The sequence below is a fragment of the Choloepus didactylus genome, chromosome 7 (genome assembly GCF_015220235.1).
Source record: "Choloepus didactylus isolate mChoDid1 chromosome 7, mChoDid1.pri, whole genome shotgun sequence".
In the NCBI taxonomy this organism is placed as follows: Eukaryota; Metazoa; Chordata; class Mammalia; order Pilosa; family Megalonychidae; genus Choloepus; species Choloepus didactylus.
Window position 1 is genome coordinate 118,539,737 of NC_051313.1, and position 27,384 is coordinate 118,567,120.

The 27,384-nt window shown below is 53.9% G+C and overlaps 5 protein-coding genes and 1 pseudogene across 15 annotated transcripts in view; 2 read left to right on the plus strand and 4 right to left on the minus strand.

Annotated features, from left to right (window-relative positions):
• Positions 1 to 1,308: 1,308 nt before the first annotated feature.
• On the minus strand, positions 1,309 to 1,717 carry LOC119540311 (annotated as a pseudogene).
• Positions 1,718 to 4,748: 3,031 nt separating this feature from the next.
• Positions 4,749 to 8,815, minus strand: RING1 (ring finger protein 1). 3 transcript variants are annotated; one of them, XM_037843252.1, is made up of 7 exons: positions 8,680 to 8,815; positions 8,391 to 8,502; positions 7,439 to 7,599; positions 7,099 to 7,314; positions 5,901 to 6,290; positions 5,446 to 5,719; positions 4,749 to 5,179 (listed from the first exon to the last, which is right to left on the minus strand). In XM_037843252.1, the coding sequence occupies exons 2-7, from the start codon at positions 8,466 to 8,468 to the stop codon at positions 5,078 to 5,080; spliced, it is 1,221 nt and encodes a 406-aa protein (XP_037699180.1). In that variant the 5' UTR covers positions 8,469 to 8,502; positions 8,680 to 8,815; the 3' UTR covers positions 4,749 to 5,077. The 3 variants fall into 3 exon arrangements, with proteins under 3 accessions (XP_037699180.1, XP_037699178.1, XP_037699179.1); XM_037843250.1 differs by having other exon boundaries at positions 8,643 to 8,804; XM_037843251.1 differs by having other exon boundaries at positions 8,391 to 8,526; positions 8,643 to 8,789.
• A 1,806-nt stretch (positions 8,816 to 10,621) lies between these two features.
• Positions 10,622 to 12,840, minus strand: HSD17B8 (hydroxysteroid 17-beta dehydrogenase 8). Of its 2 annotated transcripts, XM_037843477.1 has the most exons (9): positions 12,742 to 12,840; positions 12,344 to 12,561; positions 12,128 to 12,244; positions 11,921 to 12,013; positions 11,741 to 11,826; positions 11,542 to 11,626; positions 11,280 to 11,322; positions 11,007 to 11,081; positions 10,622 to 10,812 (listed from the first exon to the last, which is right to left on the minus strand). In XM_037843477.1, exons 1-9 carry the CDS (start codon positions 12,785 to 12,787, stop codon positions 10,796 to 10,798), a joined length of 780 nt encoding a protein of 259 aa, XP_037699405.1. In that variant the 5' UTR covers positions 12,788 to 12,840; the 3' UTR covers positions 10,622 to 10,795. The 2 variants fall into 2 exon arrangements, with proteins under 2 accessions (XP_037699405.1, XP_037699406.1); XM_037843478.1 differs by lacking the exon at positions 11,007 to 11,081.
• Positions 12,841 to 13,004: 164 nt separating this feature from the next.
• Positions 13,005 to 16,652, minus strand: SLC39A7 (solute carrier family 39 member 7). Of its 2 annotated transcripts, XM_037843475.1 has the most exons (8): positions 16,561 to 16,652; positions 15,824 to 16,250; positions 15,574 to 15,742; positions 15,356 to 15,409; positions 15,052 to 15,216; positions 14,773 to 14,913; positions 14,367 to 14,563; positions 13,005 to 13,896 (listed from the first exon to the last, which is right to left on the minus strand). In XM_037843475.1, the coding sequence occupies exons 2-8, from the start codon at positions 16,244 to 16,246 to the stop codon at positions 13,624 to 13,626; spliced, it is 1,422 nt and encodes a 473-aa protein (XP_037699403.1). In that variant the 5' UTR covers positions 16,247 to 16,250; positions 16,561 to 16,652; the 3' UTR covers positions 13,005 to 13,623. The 2 variants fall into 2 exon arrangements, with proteins under 2 accessions (XP_037699403.1, XP_037699404.1); XM_037843476.1 differs by lacking the exon at positions 16,561 to 16,652 and having other exon boundaries at positions 15,574 to 15,726; positions 16,104 to 16,155.
• Positions 16,653 to 16,846: 194 nt separating this feature from the next.
• On the plus strand, positions 16,847 to 23,633 carry RXRB (retinoid X receptor beta). 2 transcript variants are annotated; one of them, XM_037843474.1, is made up of 10 exons: positions 16,847 to 17,259; positions 17,966 to 18,198; positions 18,698 to 18,854; positions 19,214 to 19,393; positions 20,516 to 20,688; positions 21,092 to 21,221; positions 21,417 to 21,549; positions 21,653 to 21,756; positions 22,116 to 22,221; positions 22,352 to 23,633. In XM_037843474.1, the coding sequence occupies exons 1-10, from the start codon at positions 17,022 to 17,024 to the stop codon at positions 22,497 to 22,499; spliced, it is 1,602 nt and encodes a 533-aa protein (XP_037699402.1). In that variant the 5' UTR covers positions 16,847 to 17,021; the 3' UTR covers positions 22,500 to 23,633. The 2 variants fall into 2 exon arrangements, with proteins under 2 accessions (XP_037699402.1, XP_037699401.1); XM_037843473.1 differs by having other exon boundaries at positions 16,892 to 17,259; positions 21,665 to 21,756.
• A 1,270-nt stretch (positions 23,634 to 24,903) lies between these two features.
• The window catches only part of COL11A2 (collagen type XI alpha 2 chain), a 28,846-nt gene continuing 26,365 nt past the window's right edge, over positions 24,904 to 27,384 (plus strand). For all 6 annotated transcript variants that reach the window (XM_037843481.1, XM_037843484.1, XM_037843485.1 and 3 more), the window contains exon 1: positions 24,904 to 25,210. In XM_037843481.1, the coding sequence (XP_037699409.1) occupies positions 25,087 to 25,210 (124 nt within the window). In that variant the 5' untranslated portion in view covers positions 24,904 to 25,086. The remainder of the gene's footprint in view (positions 25,211 to 27,384) is intronic.

Consider the following 27,384-nt stretch of genomic DNA (forward strand, 5'->3'; position numbering starts at 1 on the left):
TATATATTAGACGCTAGGGTATTAGAATAGCTAGAAGGAAACAACTGAAATGGTAGAACTGTAACCCATAACATTCTTTTAAATTTGCTCTATAGCTACTTGTTAAATTGTACTTTGAAAGTTATGACCTTTCTGTATATATGTTATATTTCATGAAAAGGAAATAACTGAAACTGTGGAACTGTATCACATAACATTCTTTGAAATTTCTATAGAACTACTTGTTAAATTGTACTTTGAATGTTACCACTTTTCTATATATATGTTGTATTTCACAATAAGGAAATCACTGAAATTGTAGAATTGTAACCCGTAACACTCTTTGAAATTTGCTTTCCAATTACTTGTTAAATCATACTTTGAAAGTTATCATTGTTAGGTATATATGTTAAATTCCACAATAAAAATGTATTTAAAAAAAAAACAAAAACAATGCAAGGCCTGGGGGCCAAACAAAGACACACTTCTCAGGAGAAGGTGGATTTGAAGATGAGAACAGAACTTTACATATTAGGATCTGAAAGAGGTGCCTCAGAGATCAGTGGACCTGTTCCCTTATGTTATAAATGAGGAAAGTGAGCAGACATGAATTGGTGAAGCTCACACAGCTAGTGCTGTTTGCAGCTACACATATTTAAAATACCCAGAACATATTAAGCCCCCCATTTTAAATAAAACATTTCACTAAGTCCACTGATTTAAACAAAATATTTCAAGACTGATCAAGGGGTGGGGGTGAAGTTGTTAATACAACACAACAGCATGTTTCACAAATATATTTATGTTTAAGAGATTAAATGGAAAAAAACTTATCTCTCGAAGATTTTTAATGCAATTTTATTGAGATATATTCATACACCATCTCTTGAAGATTTTAATCTCAGTTTTGATAAGCACAATCAAGTTTTCACCCAATTTTCTGATGTAGAGCAAAATACACTAGCTTTAAAAATGTGCATTCTTCAGCTTTCTCATATGTATTGCCTTATCTTTCAACACTGAGCACTGGTTATTTTTAACCTAAGTATTGTTATCTGTGTACATTTTAATTGCATATTTTAAATGGAAGAAGCAAAATCCATGTTATTTCAATAACTCATAGTGTATTTATAAAATGAAAAGCCCTCATCAAAATACACTTTTCACTGGGAAAAATAAACAGATGAATGTATCTACACAAAGTAAAAATTAACTTTCATAGATTTCAGTTTACTACACAGCCTCTATTCCCCCAGAGCTGTTCATCTTTTGAGTTAAGAATTTTTTAAATATTTTAAATTGAAATTTTATTATGCTGACCCTTGTTTTTCATTCCACATCATCTTCAGCCACTGAGCACTTACAATTCTCTAATTATTGGGAGCTTAGTCAGAAGCATCTGGAACACTGGTGGTTGGAAGAATTTGTTGTAATACTTGCAATAGCTTCTCTGGCTGTGCACACACAGCAATTGCATTTGTCAAATTGGTCACACTCACCTTGGACTGGTTACTCTTCGCCAAGCTGTATTTCTTCAAGGAAAAATTTCTGAGCATTTCAGCATCCTTAAGGTCAAGTAATTTGGAAAGCCCAACTCTCTCCTTTTCAAGTTTCTTCACTCTCTCAGCCTGTTCTTGAAGTTGGGGTTACTCTGTCTCTTGTGGTTGAAGTAAATGCAGTACACGATGAAAAGGATCCTGCATACACCGGTGGCGATGGCGCTGTTCTGACCCACCATTTTCTCTCCATTTGCAGAGTGTGGATGGCGATGGCGCTGGCAGACACAGCCCCGAAGGAGCCATTGGCCACCAACCCTCAAGGGGGGGCGGCACCGCTCAAATCTGACCATTCGCAGGTGAAAGATGCAGAAAGACCCCGGGTGCACCACTGCATTCCTTTTTACAGCTGCACAATATTTCATTGTATGGATATACCACATTTTGTTCATCCATTCCTCTGCTGATAGACACATGGGTGTCTCTACCTTTTGACTATTGTGAAAAATGCTGCTATGAACACTGGTGTACACATATCTGTTTGAGTCCTTGTTTTCAGTTCTATTGGGCATGTATCTGGGAGTGGAACCAGCTTTTTGAGGGTTGGCCAGGCAAGGATGGGGCCCTCAGAGTTAGGTCTCACCTGGGTGAGGGGCTCCTGGAAGGCGCCTTCCCTCAGCCTTTTGAGGCCCTGGATCCAGGGCTCAGCTTCTGCATTCAGACATGTGTTCTGCTCTGGTTTGGGGACTGAGATGTCTGAGAGGTAAAATGGGGAGAGGCAAGGGAGAGAGAGATACTTTATTCCCTTTGTTCCCCTCCCCATCCATCCTTTTTGTGGCCCTTCCTGACCATCTTTTCAAAGTCCCACAGTGCTCCCCCTGCTCTGGAAGCTTAGAGCCCCCTCTGCATGTGACATTTGCCATTCACCCTCTAAGGAAGGGGGCTAATATTTCATGGAATGTTTCCTGCAGTGATTCTCAACTTTGTGTGCACATCAGAATCACCTGGAGGGCTTGTTAAGCACAAATTGTTGGCCCACCTCCAGAATTTCTGATTCAGCAGGTCTAGAGTGTGGCCCAAGAATTTACATTTCTAACAAGTTTGCAGGTGATATTGATACTACTGGTCTGGGATCCACACTGGGAGAACACAGCTGGGCTGTATGCTAGACATGTCACTTTACTTCCATTGTCTTACTAATTGCTCACAGGAACTTGTCATCATCCCCATTCTGCAGGTGAGGAAAACAAGGCAAGATTCAGTGACTTGGGCAAGCTCACTCAATTTGTAGCTGGCAGAACCCAGGCTTGAAAGGGTCTGTCTGTCCACTCTCCTTTCTCTACCCTGCTCCTTTGCATTGTGCACTTTGTACCGCTGCCATTACTCAACCCAGTACTCCATATATGCAGGTTTGACTGAGGGAGACTGAATGACTTGGGGGTGGGTGTTGTTAAACATCCCGGTGGAGCTAGGGGTGGGACAGAATTGGAGGGAGTGTGGCTCAGTTTAGGCTTACAAACACCTCCTTCTCTGTGTACTTGGAAAGGGGAATGCCTAGTCCCACAGGGGTGGCTATTTTTATTAGGGGGGAGGCAGGTAGGGGAGAAAGGAGGGAAAGGAGGTTCTGGTATGTCTTCGACCTGGTGTCAGCCAGATAGCCTGTCTGCTGCGAAGTTCACAGTCATGGGAGCACTTATGAGGGTGAGGGAGCACTCACAGCAGAGAGGGGACATGTGGAGAAAAGTGAGAAATGGGGAGGAGAAGGTGAGGAATGAGGAGCTGAGGAGGGATAAGAGGTCTCGGAGGGGAGAGACAGGGGACCAGGGGGAGCACAGGCTGTTCCAGAGAAAAGCTAGAGGATGAAGGTGGTGGTGGTGGGGGGGACAGAGGCAGAAATGGCTGCTAGGGGCTCTTAGGGCTGGGGAAAAGAGGAGGGTGAGGGGGTGGCGCTCCCCCCCAGCCTCAGTACCCAGAAGAGAAAGCAGACTCCTGCCCATCTGTTTCTCTTCCTTGAAGCTCCAGGAGCAACGCCCATTTTCTTCTCTCCCCAACATCCTGAGAGTACCTGGGATGTCTGGGATCCTAGAGAAGGGGAGGATCAAAGGTTCCGGGAAGGCAAGTGTATAAGGGGCTCCGTAAGGGTGAAGTGGGTATTTATTTCTCCAGGGCAAGGGGTTCTAGGAGTCTCCAGGACTGAACGTCAGGTCCCCAGGTCTGTGGTATTTGTGGGGGCTGGAGGATGGCCGCCTGGGAAACCAAACAGAAATCAAGTGTGGAGTGTGTGTGTGTGGGGTGGTGGTGGTGGTGGTGGTGTGCTGGGATCGGCGTACCGGCCGCCTAGCCCGCGCACACCCGAGGGCCAGGCGGGCTTTACCTGGGCGGCCCATTCCACTATCAGCGGCACAGGGAACTGAGCCAACCGCAGGAATTCGTGGATGTTTGGGGTGGGGGCACTAAGAGCAGTGGAAACAGGAAGTGAGGGGCAGAGAGGCTGAATTGGGGAGGGAGCGTCAGTCCCTCTGGGGAGGCGGCTCCCCCTCTCCGGGCCCCTGCCCAGCAAGCGAACTGCCCCGGGCCGCCCTCCCCTGTCCCCACCGCCCTGCTCGGAGCCCGCCCCGCACGCAGAACTCGAGGCCGGGAGCCTGCGGGTGACTTTGCTTGACGCCCCCACCCCTCTCCCCTCGGCCACTGCTTGGACAAGCGAACTAGTTCCCGAGCGGCCCTCCCTCCTCTCAGTGCCGCCGCCTGGCGGGCACCGGCTCGCGCACTCATGGGTAGTGTAGTTCCCGGCCTTGCCCACCCTTCTTCGGGAGGTGACCCGCGAGACCAGATGCCGAGCTGGAAAAATCTCACAGCCTTTCCCATTTCACTCTTCTTTTCTTTCAAGCTATAGGAACTAGCTTCTCGCAGTGGAAACAAAATCAGTCTCCTTCCAAACATCACGGTCCTAATCGCTTCAAGCCTGCTTTCTTTTAGGTATTGAAACCACATTTTTCAGCCTGGACAGTTCAGGTTTTAGGGGGTAAGTTTGGGATCTGATTTCCACACATCTCCCTTCTCCTTCTCCTGTCTTTTCCAGCCTCACTGATCATTTCTCCCTATTTCCTTACCTATTTGCTAATTTAGAGAGTCAGAAAAGGGGGGATCAGGGTCCCTGATAAACCTCTGACATTTCCTCCCCATCTCCACAGCTGATTCTACATGATTTCTGGACCTCCCTCCCCATTTGTTTTTCATGTGTACCCCTAATAAACAAAGACACAGAACTGCACGTTTCAAAGAGGAAAAAAAGCAAATTTGTTGTTGTTGGGAGGAGGGTGTGAAAGGAGCATTCTTCTCCTTCCCCAGCATCTTGTACAGATGCTAGGTTGAAGGCAATAGAAAAGGCAGTAGATGGGGGTGCATGCCCCACTCTGTACAATATAGAAGAATCTGATATAGATACTTTGTATAAAAGCCACATGTCCTCATTCATGTCCTCATTTGTGTCCTTTTGCTGGCCGGCTGGGCTGGGGAGCACTGGGGGACAAAGAAGCTGGGAAAGTGGGTTGAGACACAGGGACATCCTGTGGTCCCAATTCTCTAGCTGTCCCTTTGTGAGGTCACTTTGGATCCTTGGTGGGGGCATAGCAGAGTTCCAGTGGCCGAGACACCTTCCAAAACTTTTCATTCACCAGTTCCAGAGTCAGTGAGCCATTCAGTGTCTAAGGAAGGGGTCAAAGGCAGAGGCAGGGGGAAGAGAGGAAAATTGGAAAAGGAAATGAGAGGCAAAAAGTGACCAAGAGGGGAAGGAGAGAAAAGGAATAAAAAGGGCAATAGACCAAAGCAGGGAAACATGGAGAACATGGAAGGAGAAGGAAAGAGATGGGAGACAGAAGATGCAGAGGGAGAGAAGAGGGCTAGTCAGTGAGATCAGGACCATGGTCACCCCCCACCACCGCTTTATACCATTGCTCTCAGAGTCTCTTACCGTGAAAGCTCCACCCCCAGGGGCGATGTAGATGGTGTACTGCTTCTCGCTGACACCCTCCAGACTGGGCAAGGCAGGCTCCTCAGGGCCATCACCTCCTCCGGCACCCCCACCCTCCCCACCACCTCCATCAGGTCCCCCAGCATCAGAGGTGCCCCCTCCAGGCCCTCCTGGCTCCCCTGCCTCTTGCTGCTGCCTCCGCTCAAGGGCAATGCGCAGGGCCAAGTACTTAGAGAGATGGTCCACTGTGGCATTCCCAGTTGTCTTCACATACCTGGAGTGAGAAAGAGAGTAGATTCAGGGCACAGAAAGCCTCAAGTGGGGAAGGGAGGTAGGGACTTTCCAAAAGGGCCTCTGGGTTAGGGTTAATTTCTGGGTTGGGGAAGCTGGCTTCTGATGGAAGTCTATGTTATCTTTGGTTTCTCAGTGGTCTGGGGAAAGACAGGGCTCCTCACCTAGTCTGGCAGTATTCTCCCTTCTCCACGAGCAGGGGATGGGGCCGGAACACGAGCTCGATTTCTCCACCTGGCTCTGGGGGACTGGGGGCCCCGGGAGGGCTTGGGGGGCCTAGGGTTCCCCCTCCCAGGATCCCTGGCCGGTCACCAGAGTCTTCAGATCCAGCACCCCCACCCACCCCCCCAGTGCCACCTCCCACTGTCCCTACACTGCTTCCCCCTGCGCCCCCTCCACGGGGTCGCTTGGGAGCAGGGCCTGGGGCAGAGTCAGGGGCGGAGTCTGAGCTCACATCCTCTCCATCCCCCTCTCCCTCCCCAGGCTCTCCTTCCCCCCCACTCATTGTCGTGGTCTGATCTGACCCAGGAATCGGCCGCCTCACACGCTGGGCCCTGTGGAAGCAAGTGGTTGAGGTTAGAAAACACCAAGAATAAGAGGTGTAGACTTTAAACTTCAGAGAATTAAGAGATCAGGGAAATCTTAATAGTGATATCTAGTATTTATTAAACACTAATTACATGTCAAACACCATGCTAAACATCTTACATTGATCACCTTGTTAATACAAGTCTTATGAAGCAGGTAATTATATTATCTCTATTTTATGGCTGGGAAACTGAGCCTTAGAGAAGTTAAATAATTTGTTTGCGATGATAGGACCTTGTCTCTCAAAGTGTGGTCCAAGAACCAGTAACATCAGCACCAAATGAGAAATGCAGATTCTCAGGCCCAACTCCTGCTCTAATGAATCTGCATTTTGAATGAAATCAGAATTTGCATTTTGAATGAAAACCTCAGGTAATTTGGATACTCACGAGAATTTGGGAAATGCAGAAGTAGTGATTTACTCTTAGGAGGTAATTTAATCCCTAGCAGTATATGAAACCAGAGCTTAGGCTTAAAATCACTCTGCTCTTCTAACTTCTGGAAAGTCAGAGGGTGGGCTAGTTTCTTCTTAAGAACAGTAGCACTGGTTGCGTACAAGAAGCTACAATTTACATCCATGACTTTCACGCCTGACAACTAGGCTATGCGGTCAGCTCTTAGGATGCTGAGGTTCAGAGAGTTATGGTCACTCAGCTGGCAGGCAGCAAAACTAGCACCAGGAGTCTGACCCACGGTCCCCACCCACTAGCCCTGCTGCCTCCCCTCCAGTCCCATGCACCTGTGCATGGCCTGCATGCTCGCCCCTCCTCGCACCTGTGCAAGGCCTGCATGCGCAGCCCCTCCTCAATGCTGGAGCTCAGTGCTTGCTGGTTGTGTAGGCGACTGAGGCGGATGAGCACCCGGTCTTGGTGAGCCTCGTATTCTTCCCGGCTGGGATAGATCTTAGAGATCAGGGCATCAAAGTTGGGGTCTGGCCGTAGGGACCGCTTGGATACCAGCTTCTTGCGACAGGTGGGGCACTCCTTGTTCCTGGGATGGGCGAGAGGAGGCCATGAGTGGTCAGTTGCCAGGGCACTGAAGCCCAGGCTGAACCAAGATCAGTGAGATGGGCCCAACTTTGTATCCCTTCACCCCACCTCATCCCTCCTGTTACCCGCTACGCAGAGCTGTAACGATGCAGTCAGAGCAAAATCGGTGGAGGCACTCCTTGGTGGTCATCGTATTCTTCAGCATGTCCAGGCAGATGGGGCACATGAGTTCTGAATGCAGTGACCGAGGGGAAACCGCAATCTCTGTGCCATCCATGATGGCTTCCTGGAAGCATCAGTGAGTAGAAAGGTGGTGGTGGGTTGGTAGGGTGGGGGAAGGGGTTTTAGAAACAAGTAGTCCATGAAATAGGAGTTTTGAGAAATACAATGAAATGGCAGAATCTAGGTGCCTCATTTTGACAGACTGAAAAAGACGGTAATTCTAAGATAGACACGGGTGATTGGTTTGGATAAAACGAAGAACAGAGAGGATTCGTGTCCATTAATTAAGAGTAGCAGTTCTGGAATAGGAGAATCTGAGGTTTGGGAAAAGGCCTGAGGGTGGAATAGAGAGGCGGCATACATTGGTGGTTTGGGAAAGACCTGCAACAGCATTTCTTAAACTGTGGTCCCGGTACCACCTATATCAAAGTCTCTTAGAGTATCTACTGAAAATGCAGATTATGGGACCCCATCCCACCTACTGAATCAGAATGTCTGGGGGTAGACCTGGAAAGCTCCATTTTTAATAAGCTCCCAAGATAAGTCTTGAATGCACTGACATTAAATTGAGGAACAGGGAAAGTCCTTTCAGTGTCTGTTTACTATCTTTCAAATGCAGGTAAAAAATAGTACTTGCTTCCTCATCCTAGCTGTTTTGAGGATTAAATGAGATAATAAATATAAAAGTCCTTTAAAAAGATTGAAATGATTCAAAGGTAGGGCTAGGAAGCCTGTGAAGTAGGGCAGGGTCGGCAGAATGGGGCAAAGAATGAAAAAGAGGCTGTGTGATGGAGGTCCGCGGAGTGAGGGGTTTGGGAGGAGGGGATAAGCTGTGAAGGGAGGATCCCTCGTCACCTGCGGGGTCCGGTGCAGTTCATAGAGGCTCAGTTCCCACGTTTTGCTGGCATTCTGGGCATTCGCTGGCGTCGTCATGGTGACCGGGTACAGACCCCCCACTAGGGCCCCGCTGCGGAGGAGGAGCAGAGAAAAGCTTGGGGGAGCGGAGGAGGAGGAGGAGGGGGTGTTAGGGGGCCGCCCCTCGCGCAGACCCCGCCCCTCCAGAGGCTCTCCCCTCAGCCCCCCACCCTCGCCCACGCGGCCCCTCACCCGGCTCCAGCCGTCAGCGCCCCGGATGCCGCCGCGCCTCTCTCTGGGCCACGGCTCCCCGGCCGAGTTCGCTCCGTCCACAGCCGCTGCTCACACAGCAGCTCCCGTCGCCGCCGCTGCCGCCGCCATGGCCCGGGCACTGAGGTCCTACGTCACTTCCGCCTGTCCCTCCACTACCCGCCCCCCCCCGCCCATTCGGCGGAGACGTCACCAGCCGATCAGGGCGCGGGTGGGACGCGACGTGGACACCAGGATTCCCCCGCCCACGAGACACGTCCGCCTCCTGTTACGAGCCCGGCGGCGGGGGTTACCCTGGGAGACCAGGCAGTGAAAGGGAACAATCCTTTGGGAAAGGGAAAGGAGGGGGAGGTGGGGAAGGGTCTAGGGCTTGGACACAAGAAGAACCGGAGGAATTTATTAGGGTCACAAGCACCCCTTCCTCATATTCACGTGGGGGCCACGATCCCCGCCCCTAGCCCAGCTTGGTCGCGGGAGGTGCCTCCCAACGCTAGCAGCCGTTCCCCTCCGGATTCCCCCATCCAAAGGGTGGAGCCTGGGATCGCCCAGATCCCAAGAGGGGACGCAGGGCTCGGGAAAGGGGCCACCTCCCCCAGTCCGCTTCCCTTTGCGGCCCAGGAACCCCTCCCCCAAACAAAAAACAAAACAAAACAAAACAAAAGCAAAAACAAAAAACCTTCTCGGTAACCCCAGCCCGGGAACCTGGGGAAAAAGTTGCAATCATCTGCCGCTTTAGCCCGGCAGTCCTTCGAACGCAACTAACTCCCGAAGGGTGCAGGATTCCCCTCACCACCCCTGGGGACGTGCTCCACCCTCCGCTTTGGCTCTCCCCAGACCCTCCGACCCGCTCTCTCCCTCGAAGTTTGGGGGCGACGGCTCGGGACGTCCAGACTCAACTCTCGGCCGGAGCCATAGACTCGAGAATTGCGTTTGGACAATCAAGAGCCGCGGCCCGGGGCGGGGGAGGGAGGCTCACGGGAGGAATGGGGGAATGGAGACACCACGCGGAAGCAGGGACACACACACACACACACACACTCACACACACACACACGATGGGGCCCCTATGGGGAAGGGGCGTGCGCGTGTGGGTGGTGGGGCATAAGGGGCGGAATGTCTGGAGTGGGAAGCGGGCAGAAGCTTTCTCCAAGACTCGAGTAAAGGAAGGGGTCGAAGAGGAAAGAGAAGGAGCAGAGCCATCCCCATTGAGGGCAGGGGTTGAAGGAGATAAGGGAAAAAGAGACTTTGATGGGCCTCCTGTGTCCACCAGCCTGAGCTGGCGCTTCCGGACTTGGGCTGAAGCTGCCAGAGGGTGGTCTGTCTCTAGGACAGGGCAGCAGTGGGTCCCCTCCCCACCCCTGGGTTCCCCCCTACTTCCCTGTCCTCTCCTTCTCTTCGTGGCCAGTCCTTATGTGGGCTCCAGAGTCGATTAGCACAGACCCCCTCCCCTTCCTCCTCCTCCTTTTCCCAGCCCCCTCCCTTCTGCTCTCCTCCAGCCCCTTTCATCGGCTGGCCCATTCCCCTAATCCTGGCCCCCTCCTCTAATCCCCCCCATCCGACCCCAGACCGGCTGCAGCTATTGTAAGATGGAGAGAAAAGGGAAGGGGGGACTCAGAGAAAGAGGGGTGGGGGAGAGCCACCTGTTCCAAGACCCCCTCCCAAGGCTAGACTGGATGCTGGGATGGGGCCATGATCAAATCACCCTTGGGGACCATAAGGACCTTAGGGAGTTGGAGGGGGCTGAAGCTGCAGGACCAGTGAAAGGGGGTGGGGCAGAGACCCCTCCCTCCAAAAAGACCCAGTGTCACGCATACACAGTGACACACACTCTCTCCTCTCACACCCGGCGGCAGGGGTTGCCCTGGGAGACCAGGCAGTGAAAGGGAACAATCCTTTGGGAAAGGGAAAGGAGGGGGAGGTGGGGAAGGGTCTCAGGGCTTGGACACAAGAAGAACCGGAGGTGGCAGGGAAGAGGATTTGGAATTTATTAGGGTCACAAGCACCCCTTCCTCATATTCAGCATTCCTGAGCATACACTGCCACCCCTTTTGTAGCCTGGGAACTTGGAGTCCTCATCAGCAGGAGTCCGGATGGGGTGGTGGGGGAGTGAGCAGAGTCCAGAGTTCTTGAGGCAGTTACATGAAAAGACCTCCTGCGAGGGGCAGAAACATTTGGACAGATGCAGAGGTGGAAAGACGAATAGGCTGGAGGGTGCCCACTTCTGTTCCTCGCCTGCAGGAACATCTGCCTCTTCCCTCATGGCTCCAGACTCCCCTCCCCCACTTCTTTCCCATATTGTCTGGGTTCCACTTCTCTGCCCTCTCCCTTCCCATGCCGGCTCCATACCAGTGACTTCCACTGAGGCCCCAGTGATGTACCCACTATCTTCAGATGCCAGGAATGTGACCACATCTGCCACATCTATGGGGATGGTGGGGAGAGGGCAGGATCCTGCTCACCAGCATGGACCCAAAGCAGCCATCTTCTCCCACCCAGAATACCCTCTTCCGCAACACACTGCGACCACCAATCCTGGTCTGCCCTCTCATAAATACCACAAACCTTGGGATCTCTTCATTCAGGCCCCCTCCCCAGGTCCTCCTCCCACTCAGTGCTCACCGTCAGGGTTCCCCAGGTGTCCCATTGGAATCAATTCAGTGAACTGTAAGGAAACAATCTTATGTGGGTGGAAGTTTCATTATGGATCTTTTTGTAGATTGAGTTGAAGTCTGCGGCTCTTCTTGCTTTTGTCATTCATCCCTTTATACATATATTGAGCACCTACTATTCACCAGGCACTGTACGTGACAATCTCTCTCTCTCTGAAGTCCAGAGAGGTTGGGTCTTGGAAGGATTCTGCCCTCCCCCAAAAACCTCCTACCTTGTCTATCACTTTCTGTGGCACCTTCTGTGTCATGGGTGTTGCAATGAACCCTGGGAGGACAGTGTTACAGCGGATACCATATCTGTGGAAGGGAGAGTGGCCACTGACTCTGGAGTTGACAGAACACTGCCCCCTCCCCCCAGACCTCTCTCATGCCTCAGTGAAGCCCCCCAGCACCTCCAGGAGTGTGACTAACCGTCCAAGCTCCCGGGCGGCAGTCTGGGTCAGCCCAATTACTCCAGCCTTGGATGCAGCATAGTTTGTCTGCCCCATATTCCCTACCTATAGGTGAGTCAGAGATCTGGAATGAGTCAGGAGTCCTGCAGAGAGTCTCTCTCCTTTATTCCCACTTGACCTTCTCCCAAATCAACCTAACCTTTCCCACGATGCTACTGATGTTGATGATGGAGCCAGGACAACTACTGGACACCAAGGCTTGGGCTGCAGCCTGAGTGACTAGAAAGATGCTCTGAGACAGGATGGTAACAAGGCAGAAAGGATCAGCTGGTTGACAGCTCTCCCCCACCCCCACCCCCACCCCGCGCAAGCGAGGGAGGCCAGAAGTCCAAAGTTCAGAGGTCACCTTGAGGTTGACAGCTATGACTTTGTCCCAGTCATCCTCAGACATGTGGAGCAGAAACCCATCACAGGTGATGCCCGCACAGGACACAACGACAGATGGCGGGCGAGAAAAGCAGGCCTACGGGAGGGGGAGGTTACCGACCAAAAAAGCACAACGAGCTGGGACAGTGTAGGCAGTGTCAGCGCTTTAAAGGGGGCGAGGGCGCCTCGCGTTCACCTGCACTTGTTCCAGCAGGCGCCTGACAGCCCCAGCCTCAGACACGTCGGCCTGGAAGGCAGTGTGGGCTCCGCGGGGCGCCCCTTCCTTGCTGCCCGGCCCGCCCAGCAGCTGAACCGTCTCCCGTGCCGCTGCCCCGTCCAGATCGCAGGCGGCCACGGCGGCTCCCTCTCCGGCCAGGCGCATACTGACTGCCCGTCCAATGCCACTGCCCGCACCTAGTATGGGAGGGAACACGCAGCGAGGACGGAAAGAGTGGACAGGGGTCAGAGACCATCCGACGCAGAGTTAGCAAAACTTGGACAAGGGACCGGAGGTCACAAGGCCGCGAGGCCTGAAGGTGCGCCCCCTGACATCACTCCGTATCCCCAACCCGCCCTGGGAAGAACCCCTTCAACCTGTGACCAGCGCCAGAGCGGAGCGGAGTCGAAGCTGAGACGCCATGGCGGGGTGCGAGCTCCCCAATGCCGAGCCAATCCGAGAGCAGAGGGGGTGTGGCAAGAGCAATGCCGGAGCCAATCGAAACCCCGTCAGCGCTAGGCCATCTGCGGCCACCAGCGCCGGCAGACCTCCCACCGCGGAGGTGTGGCCACAGAACACTGTTTAGGGACCCGGGGTTGCGGGACACCCCCCCCCCCCCAAAAAAGAGACAAAGACTACGTGTGGGACCTAAGATCCTAGGACTTTATTTCCGGTCACCATCCCTCCCCGTCGACTTAAACACAGTGATATAAAAAGAATAGAAACAAACAACAAAAAAATCAGGCCATGAGACTAGCAACTAACACTCTCCTCTCCCAAGCCCCCCACCCCCCCAAATCAGGACACACACGATTGATGTTTATCCCTGACTCCTCCTGCTACCCGCTCTGTACAGGGCTCTGTTCTCTCAAGCCTCCACTAACTGATGAGAGGGAGGCAGACATGGTTGAAGCCTGTGTGTGGCAGCTTGGTCCTTTGAAAACAGATGGGGTAGGGGACACTGGGTAGGCTGCCATAACGTCGCTCCCTTCCAGCCTTCTTCACACCTCCTCTTGGCCCCCTAAACCCTACATGTTCAGCCTGTGCCAATACCATGGCCCCTCTGGCCTCTCATTCCCATCTCTACCACCCCGGGAAGACTGCCAAACCTTTGATGACCACAGTGCTAAAGCCAGCACTACTCTAGGCTACAACTCTTTCCTTTGGCAGATGTCCCTGGCAAGGGCTCTCAACCTCCACAGACCCCGATCTGGATCTAGGGGCTAGAGGTTTGGGACAGGGGTGGTTTATCCCACCTCTCACTCGAGGTGGGCAATCAGTACCATCATGACAACTCCCCCCAGCAGCCCCAGCACCTCCAGAAGTGACTGCAATGGTGAGGCCTCCCTCAACAGCTCAGGCAACACAGACACTGTTGCTACGTAGATGAAGCCACCTGCAGTGAATGGCAGGACCCACCCAGGACCTGCACCATCTGCAACTTCACTGCCCACTGCCCCGCCTTCAGCTAGGAGGGCACAGGCTGTGCCTGCCAGTGCCCCTATTGCCGTCAGCAGCTGTAGACGCATCGCCTGGTGGGCAGAAAAGGGAGAGACAAACTCACCAACAGCTAAAGAATATCAGTGTTTTAAAACATGGCTGATGGGGTACATGGGTAAGGTGTATGTCTTTGGAAACTAAAATTTAAAGCAAAAAAGGGGGGATCTAGGGTAGACATTTTCTGAAAAATCTTAAGAGATCAAATAGGTTAGAACAGTGAACCTCTAGTTTACTCCCTCCATTCCACAGATACTCCGATTCAGTAGGTCAGGGTGGGGTGGTGTGAAAGCTCCCCATATACTGTTCAGATGGTTTACAGACCACATTTTAAGAAATACTGAGCTACAAGACAAGGAAATATAACTTCCTCCCCTCATTCCTAGCAGATTTGTTGTCAACGACAATATGACTCATTTGAAACTAATGAGAAGCAGACCAGTGCTTGGGGTGAGCAGGGATAAAGGGTTTGAGACAACCACGTTTGTTGCACCTCATCACCAACCTGCTTTTTGCTGCAGCCAGACTGGACCAAGATGGCAAAATCCCCGACCTCATGGGGTACTTCATGTAGCAGGACTGTCATTGTGGTCAGGATCCCTAGCCCCCGGCCCCCTCGAAATGAAGCACCAATTGCCAGACCATCCGTGAAATTATGTGCCAGATCAGCAGCCAGATTCAGGTACCCTGACACACGCAGGTCTTAGACAAGAGGAGAGAAAGATGAAATGATCAGAGGCATCCACTGCTCCCAGTCTCAGCCCTGATCAGCCATTCTCACACCTCCCCCTAGAGACCATGGCATACCCAGCCCCTCAATGTTTCTCAGACACTTGTGCATATTCCAATTCATATGCACTGACTCAGGATGATGCCCACTGCTCAAACTCATTGTCAACCCTGGCCCTCACCTGAGCCCACTGTTTCCTCTTCAGGATTCTGCGGTCTCACTGGCCCATCTTTGGGCCCTGTGCTACCTCCTTTCCTCTTTCTCGCTCCCCCTGTTTCCCTTTCTTCTTCCTCTGAGTTCTGCTTCTCCTTTGAAGAATGTTCTGTGGGAATCATAAGAGTGGGAAACATACTCCTGACATTTCCTTAAGAAAGAAGTCCCCTCCCTATATAAGAGCCATGAGATGAGGGAATACTGAGGCAGGCAAGGTGGCTTTTGGGAAAGTTGTTCCTGGGCTCACCCTGTCTTCCATGTCCATGACTTCCACGTGTGTGACCATGAGAGTGTCCATGTCCGTGGCTATGTCCATGTCCTCCTTTTACATGCCTGACAAATTTCTCCACCACAAGAAACGCGACAATTCCACTGAGGACCCACAGCCCCACAGAGAGAATGGGGCCCTGGTCTGGGAATGGAGGCATTGAAACATTAAGAGAGAAATGCAGATTTCAGATTCCTCCCCAAAAGCAGGTGGTAAAAATGAGAGAGGAATAGATATTCCCCAGCCATCACCGCAACCCTGACTCCATTTGCCCCCTACTCACTATTATGGGAGTGTCCATGTCCTCTTTGCTCCACAGGGTGGTGAGAATGAGGCTCTGGAGGAAGGAAGGGAAAGAAAGGTCAGATGAGGGAACATCCAACCCAAAGGGTGTGTGTGTATTTGGGGAAAATTGGAAGACCAGGGGTCACAAGGGGGAAAGAACCCTTTGCCCAAAGAATAAAATATTAAGATTTAGGGTGGAGGTCAGAGGTCACTTACCCAGGGCATGAGGAATGAGGTGCAGGAAGGCATCTCCCAGGAGCCCCCCTGAAGCAAAACTGAGCAAGATCTGGAGCAGAGAGCGGTGCCGGGGGGAGTTTGACTCCACAGGGATAAGGAAGAGAACGAAAAATGGAGCTGCAGAGATCAGCACTGTGGCTCCCAGTGCCTGGTGAGGGAGAATCAGGGGTCAAGTCGGTTTTCCAACAATCCAGAACCAGCCCCTCTCCCCCATCCCCTGGGGACTCACATAGGCCCAAAGAGTGACAGTGTCCAGGTCCTGCTTGATGCCTGGAGCCCCAGACTCCCCATAGCCTCCATGGCTATGCTCATGGTCATGTCCATGTTCTCTGTGGTAGAGGCTCTCATGGGAGTGGCCATGGCTATGGCTATGGCTATGGCCATGGTGCAGATCCTCATGTGAATGTCCCTGGTCGTGACCGTGGGTATGTCCATGCCAGATGCTCTCGTGAGTGTGGCCATGGCCATGGGCATGGCTGTGTCCAAGGTGGAAATCCTCATGTGAATGCCTGTGGCCATGCCCATGGAAGTCCTCGTGCAGGTCCTCGTGCAGGTCGCCATGACCCCCGTGTCCGGCCACCAGCAGCCCCAAGGCCGCCCAGGTCAGCAGTCCCACGGCCACCCAGTGGGGGGCCCTCAGGCCCCTGGCCATCACTCTGACCAGAGGGACAGAGACAGTGACTCCACTTGAACCTCAAAACTCTATACCTACGCGAGGTCCGCTTTACTTCACTTGCGCCCTCAGGCCATTTCTATGGACCGCTTCCCCATTACACTCTGTCCCCACCCACGTTGTTCCCAAGACTCGTTCTTTATCCCGAACCCGCTCCCGGATGTAGGGCCCCCGGTACGCCGCTCTAGGCTTTGATCCGCCACTTTATTGACTCTCTGGGCTCTCGTCTCTATGACCCACTAGACAGGGGAAAAGACCTAGAAAGAATGGTAGGGAAAAGCAGGGATTCTCACCGGCTCCGGGATCCAGTCCTTTCCCTTTTTGCTTGGACGTGGCACTCCCGCCTGTAGGTACCGCGAGAACAGGAAGTTCCGTCTACCTTCGCCCCAATACCTTTACCAAGATGGCGGCACCCCGGTAGGGGACAACCCACCCTGCGCTACTGCGCATGCGCGGAAGTCGAGGTTATTTGAGGAGAGCCCGGGCAAGGCGGGCTAATAGGCTCGAAGAGACCGCCTCCTACGTTTCCAACTAACCGAGAGGGCGGGAATTAGCGTCAAGACTTCCCATCTGTACCAAGATGGCTGCCATATCGGCGCTGTCATTTTGGTCCAGAGCAGAGCGAAGCGCTTAGTTCGACCCGGTCCCGGCCCAGTTTTTTCCTCTGGGGCTTCCTCGTGCTCAGCTAGTCCCCCGGTCAATTTTTTGGAATCCCTGGTAACTCTTCGGAATCCTCACAATTCAGCCACGTGTCATGTCTTGGGCTACTCGCCCGCCCTTCCTCCCCCAGCGGCATGCCGCAGGGCAGTGTGGGCCGGTGGGGGTGCGAAAAGAAATGCATTGTGGGGTCGCGTCCCGGTGGCGGCGGCGACGGCCCTGGCTGGATCCCGCAGCGACAGCGGCGGCGGCGGCGGCAGTAGCCGGAGAACAACAAACCCCGGAGCCGGAGCCGGGGGAGTCTGGACGGGACGGGATGGGCGACAGCGGGCGGGGTGAGTGTCCCAGCGGGCAGGCAGGCAAGCGAGTGGCCGTGTTATCTGCAACCCCTCCCCCCACACCCTTCCCCGGCGCTCTTTCGCTGGCGCTCCCGCCCCCCTGTTTGTAAACACGCGTCCCCTCCCTCCGGAGGGCCTTAGCGCCCTCCCCCCGGGGCGGGGCGGGGAGGGGAGCTGCGGTCTGCTGGCGGTGGCCGCGTGAGGCCCTGCACTTCGGAGTTCCGGGCGTGGGAAGCACAGGATTTCCCTAGAACTTGAGGGCTCTGAACGTGTGACGGCGAATCGGACACCCTAGAAGGGGTCCCTTCCCCCTCTCTCCTTCCTCTGCACAGTCCGGCCACCCGACTATATGTTGGGAACTGAGGAACTGGCTGTTCCACCCCACGTGCTTTCCCACCCACAGAAAGGCCTGGCTTGGAATGACCGGGTATTTATCCAAATGCCTTGCTTGGAGATTTTCTTCATCTGAACTATTCTCTCCTTTGTCACCCCCCCCCCAACATACAATTAGAGGTTAAACTGTTGTTTGACAACAAGGCGTTTCTCGACTTGTGGATGGCTAGGGTGGTTGGGATGGGGTGGACGCAGTGGGGGAATTAGAGAGCTAAAATCTCCAGTTCTAACTGGAGTTCGAAGACTCATTTTCTGTTTTTGTCTCTCCTGTCTCTGTGTGTCTCTGTGCCTGTATGTACCCTTCCCTCAGATTCCCGAAGCCCAGACAGCTCTTCCCCAAATCCCCTCCATCAGGGGGGACCTTCTCCTGGGCCACCACTGCCCCCTTCAGCAGCCCCACCCCTGGGAGGGTCCGGGGGCCCACCCCCGCTGCCACCCCCCCAACTGGGCTCCCCCTTCCCGGTCATCAGCTCTTCCATGGGGTCCCCCGGTCTGCCCCCTCCAGCTCCCCCAGGATTCTCCGGGCCTGTCAGCAGCCCTCAGGTGAGAGGTTGTGACCCACTTACTTCCTCTCCACTTTCATTTCCTGTAACTCTAGATCCTTGTGTGAACTTCCCTATGGCTCATTAACCCTCAGTCTTTTAATTCTGGCAGGCCTGTGGTCCTTGTGAGACCTCTTGCCCTTCCTGAGGTGCATGCTTTCTTCCCAGCCCCATTAAAAACAAAACAAAAAACATCCTATAACCCTGATGTCCCTTTCATCTATCAGTGATTTTCTGCCCTTTTTGTCCCATCTGCCCTTCTGAGATACATGTCCTTCAGGGCCACTGTGTTGCACAATTTCAGGGAGCACTGTTTATGTCTATTCTCTTTGGAGTTGTGCTCCCGGGGAGGCCATTCACATAGACTGCAGTGTAAAGAATGCCTTCTGGAATGTGCAATGCAGAGCTCTGCCTAGGTTGTAAGGAATGATTTCCATCACCTATGAGAGATTTTCCTTCCCAATGAGTCTCCCTGTGACTTCCCTATTTCCCCATCCCAGATTAACTCAACAGTGTCGCTCCCTGGGGGTGGGTCTGGCCCCCCTGAAGATGTGAAGCCACCAGTCTTAGGGGTCCGGGGCCTGCACTGTCCACCCCCTCCAGGTGGCCCTGGGGCTGGCAAACGTCTGTGTGCAATCTGCGGGGACAGAAGCTCAGGTATGGGGCTCAGAGGTTCAGCAAAGTGGAGGAAAGAGAGAGTCTGGGCCACTTACCGTGGCCTGTGGGATTCCCAGGGTCTCATGGGGTTGGGACAGAGTAAGTGAGCTGGGGGAGGCCTGGTGAGAGCTAAAGAACCTGAAACTTAGATATGGGATGGGATGTCTGAGGGAAGAGGGAGCTGGGACAGGGTTTCTGAGCTGTGAGGGAGAGTAAGACTACTCCTTGTTCCCCAAACAGAGGGAACTTAAACTAAGACGACTTAAACTAAGTTTTACCAGAGGGAGGTTGGCAAGATATTTAATGGTAAGGGGGGGTCTTTATGCAGTCTTCTTATAGCAATTCCCCTCCCCTCATAGGCAAACACTATGGGGTCTACAGCTGTGAGGGCTGCAAGGGCTTCTTCAAACGCACCATCCGTAAGGACCTGACCTACTCATGCCGGGACAACAAAGACTGCACAGTGGACAAGCGCCAACGGAACCGCTGTCAGTACTGCCGCTATCAGAAGTGCCTGGCCACTGGCATGAAGAGGGAGGGTAAGAAGCCTGCCCAGGCTTCCAGTCCATAGGCCCTTCCTCTCCCATCCCATCCTGTAGGAGAGGAGGGGGGAGGTAGAGGGAAGACTGAAGGAAACCTCAATCTGTTTCTCTCTGAGGAAGGCAGGACAATTCCCTCTGTCCTCCAGAGGGCGATATTTAATTTCTCTTTCCCCTTCCTCATCAGCTCTTTTCCCTGGTGCCTTGATCTAGTCCCTCTAGATTCCTTCTTAATGGTTTTGCTTCTCTGGTTGGCTCCAGTGACCCCTCCCCAGAAAAAGGGGGATAAGTTTTCCTTTCGCATTATGGGCCTGTCTCCCCTTTTCTAGAGGGAATAGTCCTTCCTCTCTTTGACCTGATGCTCTTTCTCTGGTTTCTGTCTCATATTATCCATGGTCTCCTCTGACCTCTGAGACTCTACCCTCTTAAGCTACAGACTCTACTGAAGATCCTCAGGGCTTGCCTTCTCTCTGCTTTGTCTCCTTATCTTCTTAAGTGTGATTCATAGTATTTTAAGAGAGACACTTTAGAGAGTATTCTGGTCAAATCCCTCATTTTAGAGAACTGGGCGTGAGATCTGGCAGGCAAAATGACTTTCCTAAGGTCATGCAACAAAAGAGTAGCCGGGTTGGGATCAGAGTCCACATTTCTGAAGGCTTGGGCCAGCACTCCTTTTACTACTTCTTTGTTGAGTCAGAAGAGGTCAAGATTACAATCAGGCACACTTGGATTCAAATGTGTGAACTGCCATGTATTGTGTGAACTTGGGCAAGTTATTTATAATGCATTCTATAGTTCATATGGTTGTTGTGATTATTGAGTGAATGTTAAAAAAAAGTGCTTGGCACATTTCTTAGCATGTAATAGGCCCTCCATTTAAATGCTGGCTTCCTCCCTAATGCCTTTTCCCTCCCATCGCCTTCTCCTTCTTGACTCATTTATCTGCCTTTTTTATGAGCATTGCTTTCAGATTGTCCCCCAAGTCCACCATTTCTAGTGCCTTCACCAATTCTTATATATCTCCTGAGGGCCCTGAGACTCTGATAAGGCCCTAAGGACATTTTGAACACCATCATGACTGGCTGCTGACTTTCAACTTTTTCTCCCTCTCCCTCCCCCAAGCGGTACAGGAGGAGCGTCAGCGGGGGAAGGACAAGGACGGGGATGGGGAGGGGGCTGGGGGAGCCCCTGAGGAGATGCCCGTGGACAGGATCCTGGAGGCAGAGCTTGCTGTGGAGCAGAAGAGTGACCAGGGCGTTGAGGGTCCTGGGGGAACCGGTGGTAGCGGCAGCAGCGTGAGTGATGGGGTCCATCCACTCTCCTCCCTGAGGGGGTGGGAGGAGGGAGTCTAGGTCTGTTCCATCTCCCCCTTCCTCTCCTCCCTTCCCCTCACAATCCTCCTAACACTGCCTGGGATGGGAAGTGCTACCAAACGAGGTCTTTCAAAATCTGAGGTGGGTGTGATACTCCCTCTGTCCCTACCCTCAAAACAACCCACCGACTGAACCACAGTCAAGTCCCACATAAATAATTGTTTACACAAATGCTGGAAGAGAAGACTGATTCATAGGGATTGGTTCAGAATGGGCTTGAAAGAAGACTCCAATAAAAGGAGGGGGTATCAAGAGCCTCTTACAAGGGAGAGGGTCCAGTGTACCTCGAAACCTTCCATAACTCTTACCTCCCCATCCCCTGCAGCCAAATGACCCTGTGACTAACATCTGTCAGGCAGCTGACAAACAGCTATTCACGCTTGTTGAGTGGGCGAAGAGGATCCCACACTTTTCCTCCTTGCCTCTGGATGACCAGGTCATTTTGCTACGGGCAGGTCAGTGACCTTGGATCCCTTTGACCTCTTAACCCCTTTTGATCTCTTGATCTCCAGTGACCTTAGTGGCCTTACCTTGCATACTCGGAGCCAAGTTCACTGACCTTGCCACCTTTTTCTTCTCTTTTACCCCTGATATGCTTTGAATTTCATGGCCTGATCTCTGGCTCCTGACCCTTGCTGCCCCCCACTCAGGCTGGAATGAGCTCCTCATTGCCTCCTTCTCCCACCGATCTATTGATGTCCGAGACGGCATCCTCCTTGCCACAGGTCTTCATGTGCACCGCAACTCAGCTCATTCTGCAGGCGTGGGAGCCATCTTTGATCGGTCAGTGGCCCTGGGCTGGACTGGTCTGTAGGTAAAGGGGGTGGGGCTATAGGCTGGTCCGTGTCCAAGGCTGGCTGAGCTGTGACCTTTGAGTGACCTGCAGGTCCCTCTCCAGGGTGCTGACAGAGCTAGTGTCCAAAATGCGTGACATGAGGATGGACAAGACAGAGCTTGGCTGCCTGAGGGCAATCATTCTGTTCAATCCAGGTAAGGGGAGGATTATCCCTGTTTCAAGACCAAGGCAACCTTGGAGCCTCCACTTCTCCAGAGACTCCTTAAGTTACCCAGCCATCCCCCTCACTAAGACCCTCAACCCGAAAATCTCCCATATGACCAAGAAAAATCCCCATTCACTGATACATTCCTTTTCTGACCCCAACTCACAAACCCAATGGGCCCCCATCTGTTGAGCCTCCAAGAGACTTGAGGTCCTGCTTCCTTTGCCAGGCATCTGGTGAAGGCCAAATAGGTGGGACCCAAGAGGGGCATCTTGTGGGGTCACATCAGTATGCCTGTCTTGGTTTGATTTTTCTTCCCCTCTCTTCTTATCTTCCCTGCCATCCCAGATGCCAAGGGTCTCTCAAACCCCAGCGAGGTGGAGGTCCTGCGAGAGAAAGTATATGCGTCACTGGAGACCTACTGCAAACAGAAGTACCCTGAACAGCAGGGACGGTGAGATGGGGCTCTAGGGGTGAGGAATTGAGGGGACCGAGGCTCCCACAGGGGTAGGGAGTGCCACGAGGATGTGTTCAGGGTCCATGTAGTTCCAGCTCTCACGCTGCTTCTCTCACCACCACCTCAGGTTTGCCAAGCTGCTGCTACGTCTTCCTGCCCTCCGGTCTATTGGCCTCAAGTGTCTAGAGCATCTGTTTTTCTTCAAGCTCATTGGTGACACTCCCATCGACACCTTCCTCATGGAGATGCTTGAGGCTCCCCACCAGCTGGCCTGAGGCTGGACCCAGACTTGATGCTCCTCACACTTGAGGAGTGCACATCCAAGAGGGACTCCAAGCCCTGGGGCAGGGTGGGCAGGGGTGATATTCCCAGAACCTTGGTGGGTGAGGACTGCAGGGCCAGAACAGGTATCTCCTAGAGGTTCTATAAACCCTCCAAGGGGTTTGCTTGATGTCCCAAGTCAGGAGGGGACCTGAGACCCCTGTAAGGGCTGGCCATATCCCTTTAGTGGCCTTGAGTCTCTGAATTTTTTGGGGTGTCCCATGATTTGGGATTATTTCTACCCCTTGTCTGGAAGGATTTCTCCTTCCCACCTCCCGACTCCTCTGCACAAAGCACTGGCCTTGCTCCTAGGACCGTGCTCCCTCTCTCATCTTGCCTCACTTATCTCCCCATCTGAAGGGTAGAAGTGGGGAACTTCCCCAGAAATGGATATTGGGGGGCAGGCCCCCCAAGCTGATGGACATGGAGTAGGGCTCTGACAGGCCTGCCTTCTTCCCAGGCCAGGCTGATGGGGGCTACTCTGGAAGAGAGAGGGGGCCTTGTCATCTTCTACTGTCCAGAGTCCCCTTTTATAATTCACCTCCTTCTGCAGTCAGACTGAAAAGTAAAAAGGTGGTGGTGGTTAAAGGGTGGGTGGAGATGGAGGGAACACATCTATTTTTAATTTCCTCTGAGGATAGAAATTTGCAGTTAGACTCAAAGAAGTACTGTACTTCCCCAGGTTGACTAAGTAGTGCTGACGGTGGAGGTGGGTGTTTGAGAAAGATGGCTCTGAGATGGTCTGTCACTGGGCTCTGCAAGCACTGGCCTTCCTAATTGCACCCCCCCCCCCCCATCTCCTAACTTGGGGAAGGGGCCTGGGCTGTGATGGCCTTAGAAGGGCAGGACCAGGCAGGAGAAAGTTTGGTGAGGGTAGTCCTCAGACCTTTCACAGCTCCCTTCAACCCTGGCAGAATGTGGAACAGAACACAGAACCCTATCCTGAAAATTGAGGGGAGGTCAGCCCGCAGAGATGGGGTGCTGGGGCTGCATGATTTTTGCCCTGCGGCTCCTCTCTTTGGGGTTCCTTTCCCCTCTCTTTGACTCACATGAAATCGCTTTCAAATTAAAATCGCTGCTTTTCTGGACTGGGATGACTGTGTGTGAAGAGGGACGGCGCCGCTCGGCCCTGGGTGGGGAGTGGGGGTGGTATCCGGTAGGGAGCTCCGGACGCGCTCCCTTGACGCCGCCGCCGGGCTTCCCTGGGGCTCGAGAGGCCGGCGCAGGTAGGGCAGACAAGGCGAGCTTTGTCGTGGGTGGGTGGGGGCGGTGCGGGTGGGGTGTGCCAGGTTGGGGGCGGGGCCGGCCGGAGCTGGGAGGATGGTGTGTATGTATGTGTGCGTGTGGGGCGGCTGATCCTCAAAGGCTCCTTGTTCGCTTGTGCCTTCCCAGCGACAGCGGGCGGCGGCGCCTCGGCTCACTAGGGCCTTCTCTCCGGTCGCACCGCGGGCTCCGGGCAGACCCGGCACCGTGCCCGTTCGTGGGAGCTCACTGGGCACTGAGCTCGGTGGCTTCCCTGGGCACTGCTCGCCCGGAGGCGGCCCCACGTCCCTGAGTGACCCAATTTCCCCGGACCCTTTCAACTAGTGTCGCCTTCCTTCTCTCCACAGTATCCCCTTCCACCTGGAATCCACGGATTCCCTTACCTCGTCCTACCATTTCCATCTCCTTGAGCTTGATTAGCCTGTCTTTGTCGGTCTGTCCCAGGCTCTGGCCTCTCAGCCCCTAGGCCGACCCTCCTCTCCCCGGCTGCCCCCCGCCCCGGGTCTTCGTTGCGGGTCTCTAAGCGCTATCTATAGCCTGGTCTATAAATACTCGAGCCCGGGCTGGGCTCTGTAATTACCCGGGGCCGGGCGAGGGGAAGTAATTAGGGAGACCTGATTACGGGTGTGTGTGTGTGTGGAGGGGGTGCGACCCCAACCCGTCTCGTCTCTCCCGTCCCACTGTCCCTAAATCCCTCCCTGGCCGCTGCTGAAAGGGGACTCTGGGTCCCCAAGGGGGAAAGAACTGTGTGTATGTGTGTGTGTGTGTGTGTGTGTGTGTGTGCACGCGCGGGGTGGGGGGTGACTGGACGTCTGGGTCCTGGAAAAGGAGTAGGATGAGGAAGATATCGGGTTCCCGAAAAGAGAATCTGAGAGTGCAGTTCATTGACAACCTTCAAGGAGCAGGGGAGAGCAGTCCGAGGGTCAGTGAGGGAGGAGGGAGAAGAGAGGAAGGAGGGTTCCCGCCCCTCTTTCCCCGCTACTCCAGGTGGGGATCGAGGGTGGGGTTTCCCTTCGGTGGTTGTGGGCGGGCGACTGCAGGCAGGGGCTGGGTCGGGGGCGGGGGCGAGGTGGGGGCTCTGGGCAGCTGGGGTGGCCTGGGACACAGAGGAGCAGCGGCCACCGAGGAGGGAGCAGCGTCGGAGCCCCGACGGCGCCTGGTTGCATGGAGCTGGGCCACTTGACAGCTGTCGCAGCCGGACAGTCTCTGATCTCCCCGGGACCCCGGAGTCGAGGTGCCCAGCCTGCTTAGTCTCCCTTGTCAGCCTCTGGGCATCCAATGTATCCCGGTGCTCCCAGTTCCTGGGACCGGCGTTACTGCCGCCCAGCCATGGAGCGGTGCAGCTGCTGCCATCGCCTCCTCCTACTGGTACCACTTGTTCTGGGGCTAAATGCCCAAGCAGGTAAGTGGAGTCTCGACTCAGACCCCCGATCGTTGGAGCCAGGCTTGAGCTCAGAGTATCCCAGGAGAGTGGACAGCTTCTGATCCTGAGGAGGGGAATTTAGGCACCAAGGGTCCAGGTTGGGGGTCAGGACCCTGGGTTCCTTGGAGCCAGAATAGAGATCCCTTTTCCTCCCTGAAGTGACTAGGGGCAGGCAAGTGAAGCTGAAAGGTGGAGGACCATCTTAGATAGTCCCAAGAGGTGCTGGATGCTTGGGTCTTCTGAAATGCTGAAGATAGCCAGGGCCAGTCTGGTCCAGCCTGGTGCTGGGGTGGGAACGGTAGAAGCCAGTGGTGGTGGGTGAGGGGTGTGTGTGTGTGTGTGTGTGTGTGTGTGTGTGTGTGTGTGTGTCTATTTCTGGGTTCTGTATCTATATCTCTGGGGTGATGGGGAGCTTCTGTGGTTCAGAGCAGAACCTAGCAAGCCAGGAAAGACTGGATGCTTCGACTGTCTGAATCCAATGGCTTCCCTGTCAGGACCCCCTCCCCCTCCCTGTGCCCTCGATGCTGCCACGCGGCTGGCTCCGGGGAGCACTGGGGCTGGCTGCCAACAGGACGGGCCGCCGGACAGGCTGGGATCAGGTGTCTGAGGCCGGAGCCAACTCTTTGCATTCCTGCCCCCTCCCTCCTCATCTGGCCAGCCAGGTTCCCTGGGGACCCTGGTGTCCATGACCTGAATCTTTTCCTCCTTTTTCCCAGGACCCAGAAGTCGTGGCTCCTAGGAGAGGGGATTTGGTGTCAGAGAGGAGGGGGCTGGCAGCATCTGGGTCCTAAGCAGGCTGGAGCAAGCTCCCTGCTGCTGGAAGAGGCTGGCTTGCATTTAACTTGACTATTTATTCCTTCTCTGCTCTGGAGAGAAAATGGTCAGAAGGGCAGTATAAAGGGCTTAGGTTAGATCACAGAAGGAGAAACTTCCAAGCTGTGGGCAGAGGGAGGCTCAGGGACAGGAAATCAAAGAGTATGATACTGTAGACCCTGGGAATCTCTCTTAAGGGCAAAAGGCACCCACTGGCATGGAGGCAGGGGGATGGCAGAAATGACTCTATCTCTTATTTTGGGTCTGGGTGGGTGGAAGGGGGCTTCTATAGGGAAACGGGTTCCTGCGGAATTCATGATATTAAAGAATGGGGCATTTGGGGGGCCAGGGGTAGAGCAGAGGGGGGTGACGGGGCTACAAGTGGGGAGATGGTGGAGCAGATGTGGGGAGGCTAGAGACAGTGGGGCAAGTATTTGGCCTGAGGTGGGAAGACTGTGGGCAGACCTGTCTTCTGTTGGGCTGAACTGTGTTCTTCAGGGATTTGGTGAAGGGTGGGGGCCTTCTGAGGTCTCACCAGCCTGGGGTCTCTGTGAGTCTCTGTGTCTCTGTCTCCCTCACCCCGCGTCTCTCAAAGCGGCCCTTGTATGTTGGTGTTTGCAGAGCCGCCACACGCGGGGGCTGGGCTCAGGCGGGGGTGGGGGGGTAAGGCCGTGGTTTCCCGGCTCCGGGACTCAAAGGGCCTTTTCTCTGCTGCTCGCCCCACCTCACCCACCCCGCCCAGCTCTGCTCTCCTGATTGCTCTGCCCTGCCCCACATTTCCCTGTAAGTTTTGCTGGAACTCTCTTTGGAATTTTTCCAATCTGGAGCTGATGGTGTGAAGAGTATGTATCAGAAGGCAAACAAGAGAGAGGTGCTCCTTGTCTTCCAGGGAGTTTGAGCCCCAGGAAACTGAATTCTGGGTGGACAGGGCTGGTGGCCCCAGTCTTGAGTCATTGGACCCTGGGGTGGTGGGACAGAGTCGAGGTTCCAGGTGTGGGGAGCTGGCCTGGGCTTTGGACAAGGACTCTAATGGGATCCACAGATGTGTGGCTCGGGTTTCTGGACCTGCTCTGGCTCAGCGTGGCGGCTTCAGGCTCCCTCCTCTTCGCCCCCCAGCCCATCTCCCAAGCCAGGGGGCACAGGCTCCTGGGGTGGCTTTTTCTTGAATTTCCTTCCCCAGCATGACCAGAGTTGTCCGCACCTCCCCAAACACGGGATTTGTAGCAGTTTGCAGCACCCTCCTCATGGAGGTGCCTCTGTGCTCCCTCTCTGGGGCCCCCATCCTACACCTCTTGTGCCCAGGATGATCGATTGACCAGATGTTGTTTGTGCTGGAGACT

Excerpts from the sequence above, each read along its gene's own strand:
- RING1 (XM_037843252.1), bottom strand. The coding sequence starts at position 8,468 with ATGACGACGCCAGCGAATGCCCAGAATGCCAGCAAAACGTGGGAACTG. Across the intron at positions 6,291-7,098 it reads CGCATGCAGGCCTTGCACAG|GGCCCAGCGTGTGAGGCGGC; the intron begins GTGCGAGGAGGG and ends TTGCTTCCACAG. Across the intron at positions 5,720-5,900 it reads GGAGAATACTGCCAGACTAG|GTATGTGAAGACAACTGGGA; the intron begins GTGAGGAGCCCT and ends TTCTCACTCCAG.
- HSD17B8 (XM_037843477.1), bottom strand. The coding sequence starts at position 12,787 with ATGGCGTCTCAGCTTCGACTCCGCTCCGCTCTGGCGCTGGTCACAG. Across the intron at positions 12,014-12,127 it reads TCATAGCTGTCAACCTCAAG|AGCATCTTTCTAGTCACTCA; the intron begins GTGACCTCTGAA and ends ATCCTGTCTCAG. Across the intron at positions 11,627-11,740 it reads GCCGCCCGGGAGCTTGGACG|ATATGGTATCCGCTGTAACA; the intron begins GTTAGTCACACT and ends TCCCTTCCACAG.
- SLC39A7 (XM_037843475.1), bottom strand. The coding sequence starts at position 16,246 with ATGGCCAGGGGCCTGAGGGCCCCCCACTGGGTGGCCGTGGGACTGCTG. Across the intron at positions 15,410-15,573 it reads CCTCATTCCTCATGCCCTGG|AGCCTCATTCTCACCACCCT; the intron begins GTAAGTGACCTC and ends TCCTTCCTCCAG. Across the intron at positions 14,564-14,772 it reads AGAGGAAACAGTGGGCTCAG|ACCTGCGTGTGTCAGGGTAC; the intron begins GTGAGGGCCAGG and ends CTCTTGTCTAAG.
- RXRB (XM_037843474.1), top strand. The coding sequence starts at position 17,022 with ATGTCTTGGGCTACTCGCCCGCCCTTCCTCCCCCAGCGGCATGCCGCA. Across the intron at positions 21,550-21,652 it reads GTGGGAGCCATCTTTGATCG|GTCCCTCTCCAGGGTGCTGA; the intron begins GTCAGTGGCCCT and ends AGTGACCTGCAG. Across the intron at positions 21,757-22,115 it reads AATCATTCTGTTCAATCCAG|ATGCCAAGGGTCTCTCAAAC; the intron begins GTAAGGGGAGGA and ends CTGCCATCCCAG.